The sequence below is a fragment of the Glycine soja genome, chromosome 13, assembly GCF_004193775.1.
Source record: "Glycine soja cultivar W05 chromosome 13, ASM419377v2, whole genome shotgun sequence".
In the NCBI taxonomy this organism is placed as follows: domain Eukaryota; kingdom Viridiplantae; phylum Streptophyta; class Magnoliopsida; order Fabales; family Fabaceae; genus Glycine; species Glycine soja.
In genome coordinates, this window is record NC_041014.1 from 4110975 (window position 1) to 4129390 (window position 18416).

Consider the following 18416-nt stretch of genomic DNA (forward strand, 5'->3'; position numbering starts at 1 on the left):
GAAGATACATCTTTTGATTTCTTGGATAGTTGTAGCTTTGGACTTTGACGTGTGACAATTTGTTTATTCACATTTTTTCTTAATGGACTTTGTGATATTTGATAAACTTCTTCATTGGATGATGAAGATGCACCTTTTAACTTGTTGGATGCTTGTAGATTTGGGCTTTAACTTATAATTAGTTCTTCACCTGACTCATCTAATGATATTTGTTATGGTGAAGTTGGTTGTTTTTTTTAATAAAAATATTAATTAGTGGATGAAAGTGCATTTGCAAAGGGTATACAATATTGGGGTATGTCAGCCTTATTGGCATTTTTTGTGTGAAGGAGTTCAAATGTTGTTGTGCTTAGAATTTGTTGTGCATCTCGATCAAACAATTTGAATGTTGCTACACTAGCATCATTAGAGACTTTCAATTGTATCTTGAACCTAAAAAAGATTTTAAAATTTTTAATATTTATTTAATTGTTATAAAAAAATAATTCATTATATACAAAACATTAAACCTTGTTGTTGGGCCTTTGGATAGTTGTTTGCATTCTCTAAAAATGTATTGATTTCCCTCTTTTGTAACTTTCTTTTGGCACCTCTCACATGCAACATAATTCCAATCCAACCATTGATTTCATTGATTGTTGCATGAATTGTGAACACATTATCCTATTATTTTATATATGTTAAAACTAAGAAAAAATAAAGTATTATTGAATATTATGAATATGAAGGTCATGGTAGGTAGCATACTGATTCTAATACCCATCTCATGGACATTATATCTTGCAAAGATTTTCTATTTTCTAATATTCTCTTGTCAAGATCAATGTTGGCAGTGCTTGGAAGAGATAATTCTTTTATTTGATGTTGCTCCATTTTTTCCACAAAGTAGATATTTAAAATAAAATTTATAATTTTTTAGCTACATCAATTAAAGAATTAGAATAAACTAACAATTTTGTTTGTTGAATGTTACAAAATGTGTATAATAAAAAAATAAAAAAAGGAAGTTCATTTTACTCTATCTTGAACTTTGCAAAATCAAGATTGTTTAGATTGATATAAATCCTTGTACTTGAAATTGAGTTGATTGAATATTCATCTGAAAAATAATTATTAAAATATAATTGTTAGTAAATTAAAATTATTACAGTAAATAAAATATAAAAAAATTATTGTAAGCAGAAAGTATGATATAGACTTAATTGAATTAAAATTATTTGTTTATTAAATATGTTGAATTGAAAACAATACTTAAGATAGTAAAGAAACATCTCAAATAAAGAAATAAATATCAAATTAAATAAACATGCTAACATAAAAATAAAGAGAGAGGAAATTATGGATCAATTTTTATTTAAATGTTATTTAAAGATTATATATATATATATATATATATATATATATATATATATATATATATATATATATATATATATATATATCTTAATATAAAAATTAAGTTTAGAAAAATAATTTCAATTCCATAGTGAAATGCATATGAGAGTTGTTCAATGTAAATATTAAGTACAATTTGATCATCCATTTATTTAGTTATCTATATTTTTTTGGCTGAATTATATATATATATATATATATATATATATATATATATATATATATATATATATATATATATATATATATATATATATATATATATAAAGAAAAGAGATAGAGTAGTAAGATATATAAAGTGTAGAATATAAATTTTGTTAAAGATTTTAAATGTGTGAAAGTAATCAAACCTCTTAATTTCTTAACCATGATAAAAGTGATTGTAACTATGTTTGAATCTTCTTCTTAGATGTTGATTGTTTTTTCAAATTCTGAGGCTATGTTTGTCTACAAAGTAACTTTAACAACTTCATTTCTGAAAATAACCAATAAAAAAGAGAGATGTGAAAATATAATGATATATATTACATTCTATTGTGTAAAAAATGTATATATTAATGAATTGTATAAAATTATTATTTAAACAAAATTTATAATTAATAAAGTAAGGATAATTTATTTACTCTTTTAGTAGCAATTCCAATCCCCTTATTTTTTGTTGGTTTGCCACTAACAAGTACCTCTTCTTCATTTCCAAGTGCATGAAGTATACCATTAATGTCTATAATAAAATATGAGATATGTTAGAGTGAAATAAGTTAGTTATGAATTTGCAAAAAAATTAATGTTGTACTTGTTAAGACAACTCTATCATTCATCCTTTGAGTTAGAGTTTCCATTGAACCAAACTCAAAATAGTGTAGAGGAATGCTAATGGATATGTTGTTGACTTTCTTGACAACAATAGTAAGCAAAAATAATCTTTTAAATGTTCCTTTGAGACAGGTATGCCTCATTTGTTGAGACGATTCTTAAATTATGTATTATGTATAAGTTTTTCCTCTTGTAAAATATCATTGAATTTTGAAATCATATTTTCCTGTATCGCTACATGTAGTGGAGTTTCCTATTGCAGTATATTTAAAAGTGCAAATCAGGTTAAAATTAAAATATTAAATAAATTTAATCAATATAAAATTTGTTTAAATTAATTTAATGTAAAAACAATTTGCATTTTGTGATATGTAATATTCCAGATAGTAAATAAAATTATATTTGCAATAGTTAAAGTTGATGTTAAATATATTTTTTACATACTAATGTGAAAAATAAATAAATTTCAATTTTGTTTAACCAACATATTTATTTTATAGATTAGTTTGAAAACTAATTTTAGATCATGAACTTTGTTGATGTGAAATATTTATTTATATTTATATAGCAAAAAATATATTAGAATTTAGAAATTACTAATATGGAAAAAATTGAATGATATGCAAAATGTAAAAGAAAATGGTTATAGGATGCAATATAGAACATTGAAGAATGAGGGTTGTGAACCTGAGAAGCATTTGAAGGTCAATAAGATTGAATTGAAATGTTTTGGTATAGAGTTTTGTTATGTTGTGAGTAACATTGAAGAAGGAAGAAAAAAAAAAGTGATAGACACAAAAAGAGAATATTCTCCTTCCTCCGAATCATCAATTTTGCTGACGTGACAGTGTAAAAGTAAGGAACTCAACTTTTATATATTATAAATAGATATTTGTTGATGGCAGAGCAAGTAAAGGCCTAAACTTGGGTGAAGTAGTAGGCCATTGCATATCCAACAGCCTTACACCTTAAGGAGTCAATCAAGTTCAAATTCTACCCTAATAGGATTTATCAAAGGTTTCCAATCATTAACTTTCATAAAAGGAAAGGTGTGGAACCCGAAGAAGTAGATATGGCAACGAAGGCCAAAGTGGAGTTCCAACAATACTTTGAGCTTTTTAAAGAAGTTTGGAAAAAACCTAGGCTCACAAACCTAGAAACAAAACTTACATGAACTCATAAAGGAGATTTCACCATCCAATCTATTAGAGGAGGAGGAAAAGGAAATAGAGACAACATTCAACAACTCTTGTCCTTGCATCTAGTAAGAATATACCATTTCACAAATACAATGATCATTGATGAAGAAGATATCACTTATCTCAAAAATAGTTACACTTATTGGATCTTGGTTCATTATCTGATAGGATGAACTTTGAGATTCTATTTTGTAAGATGTTTTCACCTCCTGAGCCTAAAATTCTACCCTCGAAGGAAAACACTTCCATGATTGGTGTTTCTTCACCACAAGGTGAACCTCCAAAGACTCCTCCACCTCCTCTTGAGATGTCAATGGTTGTTGCATCTACTTTTGAACAAACTTCTAATGTTGCACCATCTCACATACTGCTAAAATGCTAACTATGGCTAAAGTTGAAGATCTTATTGATGTCTAGATCAAAGATCATCTTTAGAAGCAAGATTCTAGGATCATTGAAAAACTTAATCATAAGTTTTGGTATCTAGACTCATGATTTGATTAGCAATTCAAAAACAATTTTCCCCTATGATGGCACTCCTTCTATCCATAATTCCATGGATACCTATTCGAGCATCTTAAACTAAGAATCCACCTCAAGCACCACCTTGCGTGGAATCAAAAGAGCAACAACAATACCTCTAGAACCACCCAAAGTACCACCACCACAATGACTATCATGTTTTTACTCTTTACCTTTTTGGATGATGCCAAAATAGGGAGTATTATTTGGGACTTAGAACATTCTAGTTTGTCTAGTAAATATGGTTATTTTGATTGCAATTGAGCTTATGGTTTGGTTTGCTATGATATATCTTGTAGTTCTCTTATATATGCTATATGATATATGCTCTGATTTGTATGCATAATGATGCATTATGCTTTGATTCTCATGCGTGTATGAGTATTGGACTCAAGGGGAGTCTAAATACTATGCATATATCTATAGCTTTGTTTGATGACATATTTTAACTATGATGTATACCATGAGTTTCTGCCCCGATGTTTGTTTTTTTACGCTATGTTTGATCAAAATTTAATATTGTTTGTCATTATAAAAAAAGGAGAAATTGTTAGAACCAAAGACATAGAAGATGTTTAACTCCTAAGAAAATCTTGTAGTTTTTATGAAAAAAAATATATTAAAGTTTGATGGACTAGTAAGTTTGAACGAGTTATTAAGGAAAAACATGCATCTAATGTTGATATAGGTATAATCTTCCTTACTTTAGACACTAAAATTGTTTTAAATGAACATGTATCCAAGTCGCTAAAATGGAAATAAAAAATTGTTGGGGTTTCATGGTCTATAATTTAAAACTTTCTAAATAAACCTTGAGCGAAAAGAACCCTATCCAATGGACTACACATTACGTAAGAGTCATGAAGGTTTTAGAGGTTACCTTCTCAGGGTGCTTTCAAACAACAAAGAGGTTGCCTTTGATCACCAAGTGTTGAAGGATACAATACCTTTATTCAATCCACAAGAGCAACAATTGAATGGGGTTTCGGTGCAATTGACACGTAAAATATGTATGCATAAGGGAAAGTGTACCCTACATAGTAGTAACAATGAACCTAAGTCTGGATATCATACCCAAAGGACCAATTGTGTTCCCCAATAGCTAAAATTATTAAACTAAACAATTGGAAGAAATATTAAAAATTAATAGAACTATTTTTTGTAAATTTGGTTTTTAAAAGAAAGCAAGTAAAACAAGATAAACGAGAAATTTGAGTGATAGTAAAAGCTGTTGTGATTATGATTCACTAGTACAAATTTTGCCCCAACCCCATTCCTAAGAAATTCCTACCTCGAGTTGATTAATAATTCCCAAAGTCACCTAAAGCCTTTGATCCGGGTCAATGGATGTTTTTGCCTTAAATCAATACTCCAATGATCATGAATATATCAATTTAAGAAAAAGTATAAAATAAAGTCTAGGGATAACTAATTTAAAGATAAACTAATCTATTGGAGATTACCCAAACAATTTGATTAAGCAGTTTGGTATAAAACATTCACTACCTAGATCTACAAAATACACGTGGATGATCACCACTGTATATCCGATTAAGTTAAGATTGATCAAGTCTTATTTGACAATAAAAATAAGGTAGAGAACTAATTAACATAAAACATTGAGGAATATCGCTAAGAACAAGGGAAAGAGTACAATTGGGAGGTTATATCATAACCTCAGACTAGGGGTGATTAGCCGCTCATGATCAAAGCAAAACTAGAAAGCCTAGAAGAAATTAGTATAGATATACCACTAGGGAAGCAATCATGATAGGTATTCGTCATCCCAGTGTTGTCCATGCCTCAGAAGCGCTTAAAACACTCTCAAAGCTCTCAACATAAATAGGTAATGAATTTCAAATATATAAACTATAGACTCCAAAATCTTATTTATTGACTCCTAAACATAGTTTTCTTTATTAGGCGCACTACGGTCGTGGTAAGAGTTATGACGTTGAAGCCTTAGACATATAGGATGTGCCACTGTCCATTTTAGATGACTACAACCATGGTAAAGTTTACCACAATACGGTCATTGTCAAAAGTTGAAGTCACTGAAGGCTTGAGACATTGTCAAATTTGTGCTCAAATTGTAGCTTCCAAAAATCTCTTTAACTTGTTTTGCTCATCACTTTCTCTAGAAGATTCCATTTTAGTCGCACCATAAGTCTAACCCTAGGTTTTAATAGCCAAAGAACTCATATTTGGCATCAAAATTTCAAGAAAAAAATAGCCTAGCATATAGTTCCAAGAAATGGCAGCAAGCACGAAAACTTCAAGAACACCACAACTACATTTTTGAAGCTAAGTTTCCATGCATCACATGGTTAGGATTCAAAGATTGGAGAGACCCCCCTTACCTCTTGTAGTCTCCATGTGAAAGAGAAAGGTACAACCAAGAATGAAGTCTCTTGAGTAAAAAACAAGCTTCAACAAAACTCAAGAACATGAGAGAAAATTCAAGTGATGAAGAAGAATGAACAAGGCTAGAGTGAAGGGTTAACTTGCTTACCAACAGGCTTCAAGGTTTCTAGACCAGCCCTCAAGAGCGAGAAGGAGAAGAAGTTTTGCTGCTCTAAACTCTCCTAGAAGCTGACATGAAAATAAGAAGAAATGATAATGTTTTAGGGTTTTAATGAAGCTTGTCAATGTGCTTAAGGCTTTGGTCCAATGGATTAAGGTATTGCCTTATCTTAATCACTCAAGAATGACTCTTGGCATCTCATGGAAATCGTGTACATCAAGCCCACAATTAGTATTGTTTCCTTTTGAATTTTCTACTATAAATGGTTAAAGTACAGCTTTGCAAAAAATGGATATTCTTGTTTTTTTTTTATCAAAACTAGTAAATACTATCCTAAACACCTTGATTACTGTGCTAATCTCCCTAGAATTAAGTGTAACCAAAGTGAACCTCACACAGAGATCACTCTCACATAGAGCTAAATTACACTGTCACTCAGTGTACAACACAATTTTGTCATAGAAGGAATTTTCGTTCAGGAAGTTTCCATATCTTTGCCAAGCTAGACTAAACAAATTATTTACACTAACTATAGACATATATAGCATGGAAATTATGCACTTAAAATTATATAGAGAATAAATTATATCATACAGGCACAAAATTAAATTGCACAATACAAATTTTCACTGTCTAGCTTATCACAATGTAGCAAAGTAAATTAAGAAGGAAATTTCAGGGTGTTACATTAAGCCAGTTCAAGTCATGCATGCTAATGTTCCCTCCTGAGGAAATTCTCAAAACCCAATAAAAAAAATTTTACACATTGATGGAATCGGAATAAATGCAAAAAGTCCCATATATCATATAAGCTCAGAGTTGGAAACTGATGATACCCCTCCCCCACACTTTATACATGTAGTGCCCTTAATGCATAAAACAAACTAAAATATAGCCTAAAATACAACACTGAAAATGAAATACTGAAAACTAAAAACAACCTAAAATGAAAGTGAAGATAGGCTAATATAAAACAAAAAGAAATAAAGGAAAAAGAAAATAAAACTCCCTAAGATGAAGGTGGACCTTGAAAGAAGTGGTCCTACATCTTCCTAAAGAACACCATTTGAGCCGCAGAGCTCTCAGTCATCAGCTAGTGATGCTTCTCAAATCTAGCTTCTTGTGCATCCAAATGACTAAGCACCACCATCTGATGTAGGTCTCTAGCTAGTCAAGGCAGTGCACCGGGGAGGTAATATTGAAGGCTTGCTTAGGCTGCTCTTGATGTTGAGCCCTCTCCTCCATGTGATGTACTAGAGAATGCCGCTGACAGTATCATTGAGGCGGTTGTTGCGGTTGAGGCTCTGGCTGTTATGGCTCCCTTAGTAGTAGAGGAAGAGGATGCGTGACAGCATATCCATCACCCCTCTACTGAATCACCTTCATCTGGAGAAGGGTGTAACAGTCAATGGGTTTTGTGGGAACACCACTAGTGGTCATCACATAATCAAACCCAAAGTGGGTGGCAATCCTTGTGATAAAAAAGTCGACAGAAAAAAACCCACTATGGTTGGGGGAGACACCCACCTTTATGTTTTGGCAGTGTCTGGTGAATTACATACCAACATTGGACCGTAGTTCGTGGCTCATGCACCAGATAGGGAAGAGGTCCTTGGAAGTGACAAATTTGTGCTCTCCCTCTTCCCATGAAGGCTATGGCGCCAAAAACTTGATGTGTAAAATATGTATGCAAAAGGGCAAGTGTAACCTACATAGTAGTAACAATGGACCTAAGTCTGGATATCTTACCCAAAGGACAAGTTGTGTTTCCCAATAGCTAAAATTATTTATCTAAACAATTGGAAGAAATATTAAAAACAAATATAATTATTTTTGTGGTTTTTTTTTTAAAAAAAGCAAGTAAAACAAGATAAACGAGAAATTTGAGTGATATTAAAAGTGATCGGGGGTTCTAATTTACAAGTATCAATTTTCCCCTAACCCTGTTCCTAAGTAATTCCTACCATAAGTTAATTACCAATCCCTAAAGTTACCTAAAGCCTTTGATTCAGGTCAATAGGTGCTTTTGCCTTAAATCGATACTCCAATGATCATGAATATATCAATTTAAGACAAAGGAAAAAATAATGTCCAGGGATGACTAATTTATTGATAAACTAATCTATTGGAAATTACCCAAAAAGTTTGATCATGCAAATTGGTATAAAGCATTCACTACCTAGATCTACCAAATACACATGGATGATCACCACTATATATTTGACAAAGAAAATAAGGTACAACATAAATTGACATAAAACATCAAGGAATTTTCATAAGAACAAGGGAAGGAGTACAATTGGGCGATTACATCATAACCGCCATACTAGGGGAGACTAGCCACTCATGTTCAAAGCAAAACTAGAAAGCCTAACAGAAATTAGCATAGACGTATCAGTAAGGAAGGAACGATGATCACGACCCATCCTATCGGTGGGTTCCATGCCTCAAAAATGCTCAAAAGCGTAAATATGTAATGAATTTGAAATATGTAAATTATAGGTTCGAGAATCTTATTTATAGACTCCTAAAGATAATTTCCTTAATTAGGTGAACTATGGTCGTGGTCAAATCCACCATCACCGTGGTAAAGTTTACCACGCCCATTGTCTGAAGTTGAAGCTATTCAAGGCTTGAGTCGTTGTCAATTTGCCATAACCTATATGAACTTACCATGACAGTGGTGATATTTGCCATGGTCGTTGTTGACAATTATTCATTGAGGCCTTGGTATATTGTAATTTGGACACAACCCTCCTCGTGAAATTGACCATGGCCCTCTATAGCTGACCATAACCCTTATCAAGTGAAAATAGCATCAGATCTTCATGAAATTGGGCATTTTCCAACTTTTCCTCTTGATTGAGTGGTTGTACTTCAAGGTAAAAACTAACGTCCAAACATGAGTTCTGCTAAGAAAATACATCAAATAGCACAAAACTCACACAAAATATCACTCAAATTATGGTTTATTAGTTAGCTGATGGTACACATGTAGGGATTTGGTGTGATACACTTCTCTCTCTCTCTCTCAATAGTGAATTATCAGTTTCATGTCATCCACAGTTCCATCTCTCTCATATATATAGGAGCAAGGTTGTCAAAATTGAGATTTTACCTAAGATCGGATGGGAGTTAAAAAATTGAAACTCGAGAATTGTAACTCGGACTGTAAGATCCTACATCGCTATCTAAAATATTAGTATATGATAGTATAATACATATGCATGGAAAATTACATTGATAATAAAGAAAAAAACCAATAAATGACAACATTAAATAACCTAATATCACGATTCTTAAACTATACACTTTATTTGCTTAAGAAATAATATAGAGAAAAAAAAAAGGTTTCTTTTTAAATCCAAGAAAAAAAGGTTATGGCACAACCAATATAACCCATGAGTATTAAGAACAATCCATGTAAGTGCATTGGTTATTTGTTTTGAAAATACTACCAAGTCAGGGAAATATGATAATTCTAGGGGAACAAAAAACTAACAAAGCTTCATCTTCGCGTGCAAAAGTTTGATTTTGTTTTTTCATAGATTAGGTAGGTAATTCTCGATGTTATTGGCCTTAATGGTGCAGTAAAAACATTGAAATAACAACTACCACACTAGAAGGGGGGGTTGAATAGTGTGTTAATCAAAGATATAAGAAACTTATATCAACTTTTAATGTGATTATATATATGGAAATGTAGAAGAAAGATAAATCATCCACTAAGGAGAAAAAAAAAATAATAAATACACGTTTAATCGTCTAGAGACTTAGTAAAAGAGAGTCCTTTTAAAACTATTTTTCAAATAAACACTTGGTATTAAACAATTGACAGAGAGTGTTAATAGAATGCTCAATAAACCATAAAAGAGAGAAGTAGAAACACTTAGTTTATACTAGTTCACTCAACCTAAGCTACGTCCATTTTTCCTTTACACAATAGTAAAGGGTTCTACTAATCAAAACTTGATTACAAACAAGTATTTGGACCTATCACTCTTGGCTCTACAAGTATTTTTAATACCACTTATGGCACTTTCTTAAACTCCCCCTGAATCTAAGAAACTCAAGTATTTTTAACACTAAGCAACTCCTGGCTTTCACAAACAGAAGTTTGAATGAATACAAGTATTCAACAACACTCAAAGAGTGAATAAAAAATAAAGATAAATTACAAAATGAATTTTCTTAGCAAAGAATAAACAGATGAAAACTTTGTATTGATTGTCTAGTAATTTCAGCAGAATTTCACTTTTGTTCATTTCTTGCTTTTTCGTCAGCATTTTCCTCTACTTTTTTAGTAGTGGCTGCCTTTTATAGACCGTTGTCTCATAGTGAAGGAAAAGCTACGTGTCGTGCTTTGATTTGTGAGGATTTGTATGATAGTACAAACATCCTCATGTTCTCCTTTGTCTTTTAATGAAAGCAACCTTTAGAGAATATTCTTATTAGCACATTCTATTTTGTCATTTCCTTAAATTCAAATATTAGCATTTCAAAATAAAGAGAGACAAAATAAATTTGTATAGGATGGAATACGTGTACTTCCTTTTTACGGTTACCACAGACTCTTTGTCAATGCTGATCATTTCAGAAGATGTATGAGTTACTTACTGGCTGGACGCGTGGTATAACCAATAACATAGTGTATAACACTAATTGTCATAGAGAGTGGTCGCTATTTAGTTTTAGTGTGTTGGACACTGGATAGATAGTTAACAAAGTAATCATTCTTGGACAATACAACGTATTCTTAAGTCTTTTAAGAAATAGAACCAGTCCATTTGTCAAAAAATCATTAGAATATTATTAATTTATACTTTTTGTTATTCATCAAAATCTAAAGTAGTAAGACTAGTGATTGTCTAGACCTAACAAACGTGGCAACCAACAAGCACCTAAAAACGGGCCACACAGAGAGATATTTGGGAGTGACTCATAATTTGATATCGAAAGGGATCAAAGGTCCCACGCTTACATTAGTAAGCTCGTGATTTTAGGATGATTCAATATCTTGACAATCTTGTGCACGAGCCAGCATGGTGAGGAGGCTGTGAATTGTAAAATTGAATGACACTACGAGTTGTAGTGTGATCCTAATAACCAGGTATAAGAGAATGATCTGATTCAAATCCCAATCATATCTTATCCTACCAAATCCTATTTGATCTTATCAAATCTTATTTGATCTTATCAAATCTTATTCGATTAGATACATAAATACTTATCTTATTTGATTAGATCTATAGATAATTAATTAAATCATATATAATTAGCTATCTTACTAGACTATGTCCTATTTAATTAAATCTTAATTAAATATGTCATTAATTAAGTAAATCATATTTTATTAATTAACTATGAACTAAATTAACTCACATTTAATTTATTCATTTGCTCTAATTGATCACTCTATGTGTGTGACTTTATAGGCTCCCACTAGACTGGAAACAATATTATCTTTATAATATTACAGAAAGTGTTTGACATCTAGCAATGCATCGTTGCCACCCCGCTGATGAGAAAATCGGTGCTTCAATTTCAATCTTACCACAACCATTTTCACCATGTAACCTTTGACTCTTCATCCAAATGTCTTGATCAAACAAGAGGCACAAGAGAGTCATCCTTGTCAAGTTTGATCTTCAATTTCTCGATACCAAAGTGGACACATAAACAAACTACTCACATAATAGCCTCAATGCATTATTGTCACCCTAGTCAATAATAATACTTGTCTACAGATACTTTTAAAACAACAATGAATCTCACACTCAAGTCTCATTTGATTTGCCATTGAATGAATTGCCTATTCTAAAGAAATTATTATGCTATAAAACTAATAACATTATAATTGACATGTCTTATGTATATAAAATATATAAACAAAAGTCATGATACAAATATGGTCTAAAATAGGTTAGCCTCTAGGGTTAACTCCAACAAATTCATCATAAACCCATTGATCCCAAAATGTTTGTTTACCAGTGAAACATAGGTGATGTTCTTCATTTACCCTTAGCCATTCAAATCCCTAAAATATATTAGTGTAGATTGTAAGGGGATGTTGAAGGAAATACCTTCTAGTAGATGAAACAGGCCGGAAAAATATATGAATCTCAGTGATGAAGTCTTTTGACCTCACGTTGGGAAAGATGGCCTTGTTTAGAATTTGTTGGAACACTTGAGCATTACACCTTAGCATCCCTTGTCATGTTTCCAAATGACAGAGGTAACTCGAATTTGTCTCCTAATAACACCTTCTATATTGCCTTGGACTCAACATAATTGTCTACTCTTTCACTACAAATTGTAGTACAAACGGTTGTTGGAGTAATTTTCACTATTTTCCCCAAAACTTCTCCAGCAATCATCCATTTACTAGAAAACTATCCTTCAATACATCATGATCAACTTTGGGTATATGACCTCATTCATATTGAAGTAGCTTCTGATTCTACATATCTATGTTCTTCTTGATTGTAACATCTCAATTTTCGTAAACTAGATTAAAAAGGATTGTTATTTATAAATAAATAGAATTTAAAAAAATGATCAGATTTTATAAATAAATAAATAAGGAGATATAATTATTAATCAAAATAATGATTTGAGAGAAAATAAAAAGGGTATTTTTTTATTTGTTTGATAGAGAATAAAATAAAGTTTGTTTTTATAAAATAATAAATAATAAATAAATAGAGTAAATAATAGGTCGTAAATGTCCCTAGCTATAAATAGCAACATGCTAGGTCAGTTTTCAAACTGACTCCTCAGCCTCCTCTGCCTCACAATTTCATTTTTTCTCTTTTCTCCCAAAACCCTCTCTTTTTTCCCGCAGGTCACCTAACTTGTTTTAGAAAAATGATGATCTCGGACTCATTAACCGTTGGATCGTCGTGAAATTTGAGCACCACGTTTGCAACCAAATTCTGAGCATTCTCACCGTTGGGAATTTTGATATTATGTCTGAGCTAAGAGAAATACCCCTCGCATTGTAGCATTTTCCTTTCCCGCAGAAACCCAGAGTTGTCTTGGTAAAACTACGATCCCGGTTTCGTTACCCTTGGATTTTCATGAAATTTGGATATGTTGTTCGAAATTCAATTTCGCACGCTTTCACCGTTGGGATTTGCGAGATAATATTTGTGGAGGGAGAAAAATAAATCGCATGATGACAGTACAAGTGGAGGCTTCAATCCCTTCTCTGTCTCTTTGACGTTTGGGAACTCTATCGGAGCAGTTAGAGGAAAAAAATTGGAGGAATCTCAGGGAACCGCTAGAGATGCTGCTATCGCTGGCTGAAAATACGTGAGCCCGCTTAGAGGTAAGGGATAAGTTATTCACAATTGAGAATTAGTGAGAACATGTATAGGGATCCTTAGAGATATCAATTGGAATGGGTTTTGGGGTATTTTTGCAATTTTTATTTTATCCTTATAATTATTACAGTGAATTATATATGTTTTACAGACCAATTATTGTGAAATTGATATGTTATTGTGTTGAGCGTGAACCCTATAAATCGAGTACTTTTTCTAATTAATATGAATTGATGAAATAAAGGAGAAATTTAGAAAGAGATATTGATTTTGTATTTTCTCTTTTTCTTGTTGTTTAGGTTTTTATATATAATTTTAAAAAAAATTAATATCATAATTGAAATTGACCAAAGTGTTCATATAATTATTTAGAATTTGTGCGTTGAAAGCTTACTTTGTAATTTGTGATTCAATATGATGTATGTTAGTTTATATATATATAGAGGTAGTTATTTATATTAATAATTTATGTAAATAATATTGTAGAGTGTTATAGTATGATTCCAAAAATTATTAAGTGTTGGAGTTCGAGAATATTATGGTTAAATTTGATGGACATGTGTATGTTGTACCTTATGAATATCATTAGGAATATTATGAGATGGTTGATGTGATGTTATGAGATGTTAAAGTGTGGACATGATATTCGATTGTAAATAAGTGGATGTGTTTAACACTTGATGTTACATTAATTATATCGTGAGCTATGAATTATACAATAACCGACCAGTGTTTATGCGCAGTGTTAAAGAGAAAGTGTAGGTTCCTAGTTAGGAACCAATGTTAAATTATAGCGCAATTGTGTTAAACATGTTTGAAACATGAGTGTGAGGTCATGGTATTGTATAATTCATGAGCAGTGCTTATAAATGAAATATGTGATGAATTGTGGAATAATATGTTGTCTTGAGATTATAATATTGTTATTGAGATTGAGTAAAAGTGTAAAATAGAACAAGTGTTGAATTGTGAGATACGTGAAAACATGTGATGGTGGAGTGTGACATTATGAGATGTGAAATTGTGAATGAGTTTTGGTTGTGAATAAGTGTGTGATTAACTCTTGATGTGACATCATTTGTGTTGTAAGCTGTGAATTGTACAATAACCCGACCAGTGTTATCTTGAGAAAAGTGTAAATGCGCAGTGTTAAAGAGAAAGTGTAGGTTTCCTATTTAGGAACCAGTGATAAAGAGAAAGTGTAGGTTCCTATTTAGGAACCAGTGTTAAAGACACGAGTGTGAGGTCGTGGGTATTGTATAATTCACCAGCAGTGTTTGTGTGTTAAAATGATTTTAGGGGTTGGACCTGAATCAGGAGGGAGAGGCCCTGACGGACTCTTCGGAGTGTAGGCCTTGGGGGTCACTGGGTTTGAGTGCTCTTTTAAGCTTATGCTGATCCCATATGGTTGGAGCATTCTCGCAAAACATCGTGACCCTGACTGGTCTCCCTATGATCTTACTTAGTGAGAGTGACCTGACAAACCCATTGTGTGGTGTGTCTTGTTATGTACTCCTAAGCACCCCAGGGTGGTTTTTCACTGACATGGTACCACATTGCATATAGGCTTGAGTCTTAGCATAACTGTCTCATGCACTTGTTAATTATTCATTATGAAATTGATGTGTTATTATGTCTTGATCGGAGTGTGTGATTCTTGTGTATTGTGATTGATGATTGAAAAGTGAATTTTGAATGACAAAGTGATGAAATAATGTGAGATATGCTAAGTAAATTGTATTTGGCTACTATATGTTGTTTTGTTTCTCTCTAGTAGTTAGGAATGTGATAACTCACTCCCGGTTTGTTGTTTGTGTTTGGATCCTGTGATGATCTTGAACATTGTGTTCGGGGGAGCAGATGGCTAGGTGAAGTGCTTAAAGGAACCTTGTGCTGAAGGACGTCAGGACACAATACTCTGATAGGATGTGACAGTGGGACATAAGTTTTATATTAATTGCATAATGTTAGTCTATTTTATTTTATCTCACTGATTTAACAAAATATTTTTGTAAATTTTGATGGCCTTGTTTCGAGTCGAATATTTTTTTTAATAAGTTTTAATTGATAATAGTGAAGTGAATGTGAACCTTTTTACCCGTGTGAATTTGGTTACTAATATTTTTTATATATTTTATTTACTTATATGTCAGGGTAGAGGGCGTCACATTGATCTTCAGGCCAAGTTTATCTAGATAATCAATAGTGAAGTAATACTAAACATTGAGTATTGCACTATTGATATCAAGAGGACTCAGTGTGAGTAGGAACAATGTCAACAAAATCTTCGTTGGAATCCATATTCGGGTTCTGGTTAGGATTAACATTAGAAGTGGTCTTTTTTGGATTATGAGTGCAAAAGATAGAAGAGAGGAAAGTTACGTAGTAAAAATCACAAGATTGTAAGTGAGACTCGAAGGCTAAATTTTTCTGGTAAGGTGTTTATTTCAAATGCAAAAAAAATTTGGCACTCATTGAATTTTAGTAGAGAGAAAGGGTAATTGTTCTGCATTTAATGTGACATGATGAGGTGTCCAAAGGGAGGTATGGGTAATGATGCATAGTTCTAGGCCATTTATGTGATTCGGTAGGGAATTTGACACTTATTTCAAATCATTGTTAGTTAATGGACTAATGAATTTTCCGTTTTGCATACAAATGCACATATAGATTATAAACACAAAGACATATGATACACCATGAATTAGACGCAACACATGGATGGATGAATGCTCATGTATTGGATGCTAGGTCCTTTGCATGAAAGGTCCCATTGGATGCAACATATGGAATTATTCATTCCTTTGTAATTTCTCCAATGGCAGCTGAAGTCTTATTTTAATGTTTTTCAACATGTAAATTCACTATAGTAAGGAACCTCGTCTTATACAGGTGATTGGTGATCCTCTTGGTGCTAACCTAGTTGGGATTATTATGATGCTTTAGAAATCCTAGCCTTTTATTAAAAATTAAGAAATGTATATTTGTAACCAAGAAAAAAAATATTTTTTTTGTGTTAGGATATTGAATGCCAAGGCTTCTTGTGTTAGGATATTAAATTCCAAGGCTTTTTGTGTTAGGATATTGAATTCCAAGGCTTTGTGTAATCTTTACTAACAACTTTTTCATTATTTCCATATTTTATTCATTGCGCAATCAATTTCTAACTAATGTTTTCTTGATTTCTATTATTTTTTTACATTTATTGATGAAGTGGAAGCCAAGCTTTGAGAAAGCGACTTGAAGAGGTATACAAATACTTTTTTTATTGCGTATTTAGATATAGAGTTTTATGAAAGAATGTAACTTTAAGGAAGATATGAAATACCATGTTTGGCTTTATAGCTCGAGTAAATTTAAAATTTTATACTAATCTCAATAGGTAATTTATTTCTTAAATGTGCTAAATTAAAATTTCAACAAAATAGGTGGTAGTCTACTAAAATACAAAGACAAAAAAGTATTTAAGAGCGCACATGCACCCTCACACACATATATATAAGTGAATGCTAATATCCACCCTAATTGGTTTGCATTAGCGTTTAACACATAAAAATTGGACTAAAAAATCAGTCAATCTTTTATTTTTCAAAATTTAATTCAAAGACATTATCGTATTTTATTATTTTAATTAAAAAATAAAAATATTTCTCGTATATAGGAGAGAATCGTGGAAAAAGATACGAGAGAGAAAAAAAATTATTTTTATTTTGTGAATTAAATGATAAAGTTCTATAATATTCTTAAATTTTGGAAAACAGAAAAATAAATAATTTTATAGTCCAAATTATTTTGTGTTGAATGCTAATACACTCCAATTAAGAAGAATATTAGCATTCCCCATATATATCTTATTTCTTTTTCTTTCTTCATGATCTTTTCATATATGACTTCTTTTAAAATATCCATGTATTCATTTTGTGTGCTTTAATATCGATCAAATTCAACACTACCATAGTCCATGAGATTTATCATCAAGTTTAAATTACTAATATATATTTTTCTTGCATCAATAAACATTAAACAAATTAAGATTCACCAAAAAAATATAAAGTAATCAACACCTGGCAAATTTTATTTTTTACAATATAAATTTTTTTTCAAAAATGAAGAAAATTTAATTTAATTATTCTATCAAGAAAAAAATAGAACCAAGGAAATTCAATTACTATAGATTCGACTTCACCGGGTGGAATAAAGCTTTGCTATTGTTTTTTCTATTACTCTATCGAACCACATTGTTAATGTTTAAAATATACTTAATGTTACCCTTTGCTATTTTGGTTATAATCTATATTTCAGCTTGGTTATGATCTTAAGGAAGACGAAGTTGATAGTGTGTTTTGGCAATTCAAAGCAATGGCTGAGAAAAAAAAGGTTAAGAACTACTAGTTTTCTTCCCTCCATATAATTTTATTTGTGTGTCTTTCTATGTGTAAGCATATCAATTGAATTATTTTTTTAGTTTTGTGAAGTGGGAACCATAAATATGAGTCATACAATTATACATAAATAATCAAGAATAAAATTTAGTAAGTGGGTTCATGATCACTTAAAAAATCATGGACATTTTTCTTTTAATCTTGATCATAATGTATAGTAAAAAATTCTCATTTTAGTCCAACCCCACCCATATAC

General features: G+C 31.4%; 1 protein-coding gene across 1 annotated transcript in view; it reads left to right on the forward strand.

Moving 5' to 3' along the window:
* Window positions 1–18170, forward strand: part of LOC114381531 (probable 2-isopropylmalate synthase) — a 46166-nt gene extending 27996 nt beyond the window's left edge. Inside the window, exons 7-8 of the mRNA XM_028340805.1 lie at window positions 16993–17026; window positions 18081–18170. Of these exons, the coding sequence (XP_028196606.1) occupies window positions 16993–17026; window positions 18081–18170 (124 nt within the window). The remainder of the gene's footprint in view (window positions 1–16992; window positions 17027–18080) is intronic.
* Window positions 18171–18416: the final 246 nt, after the last annotated feature.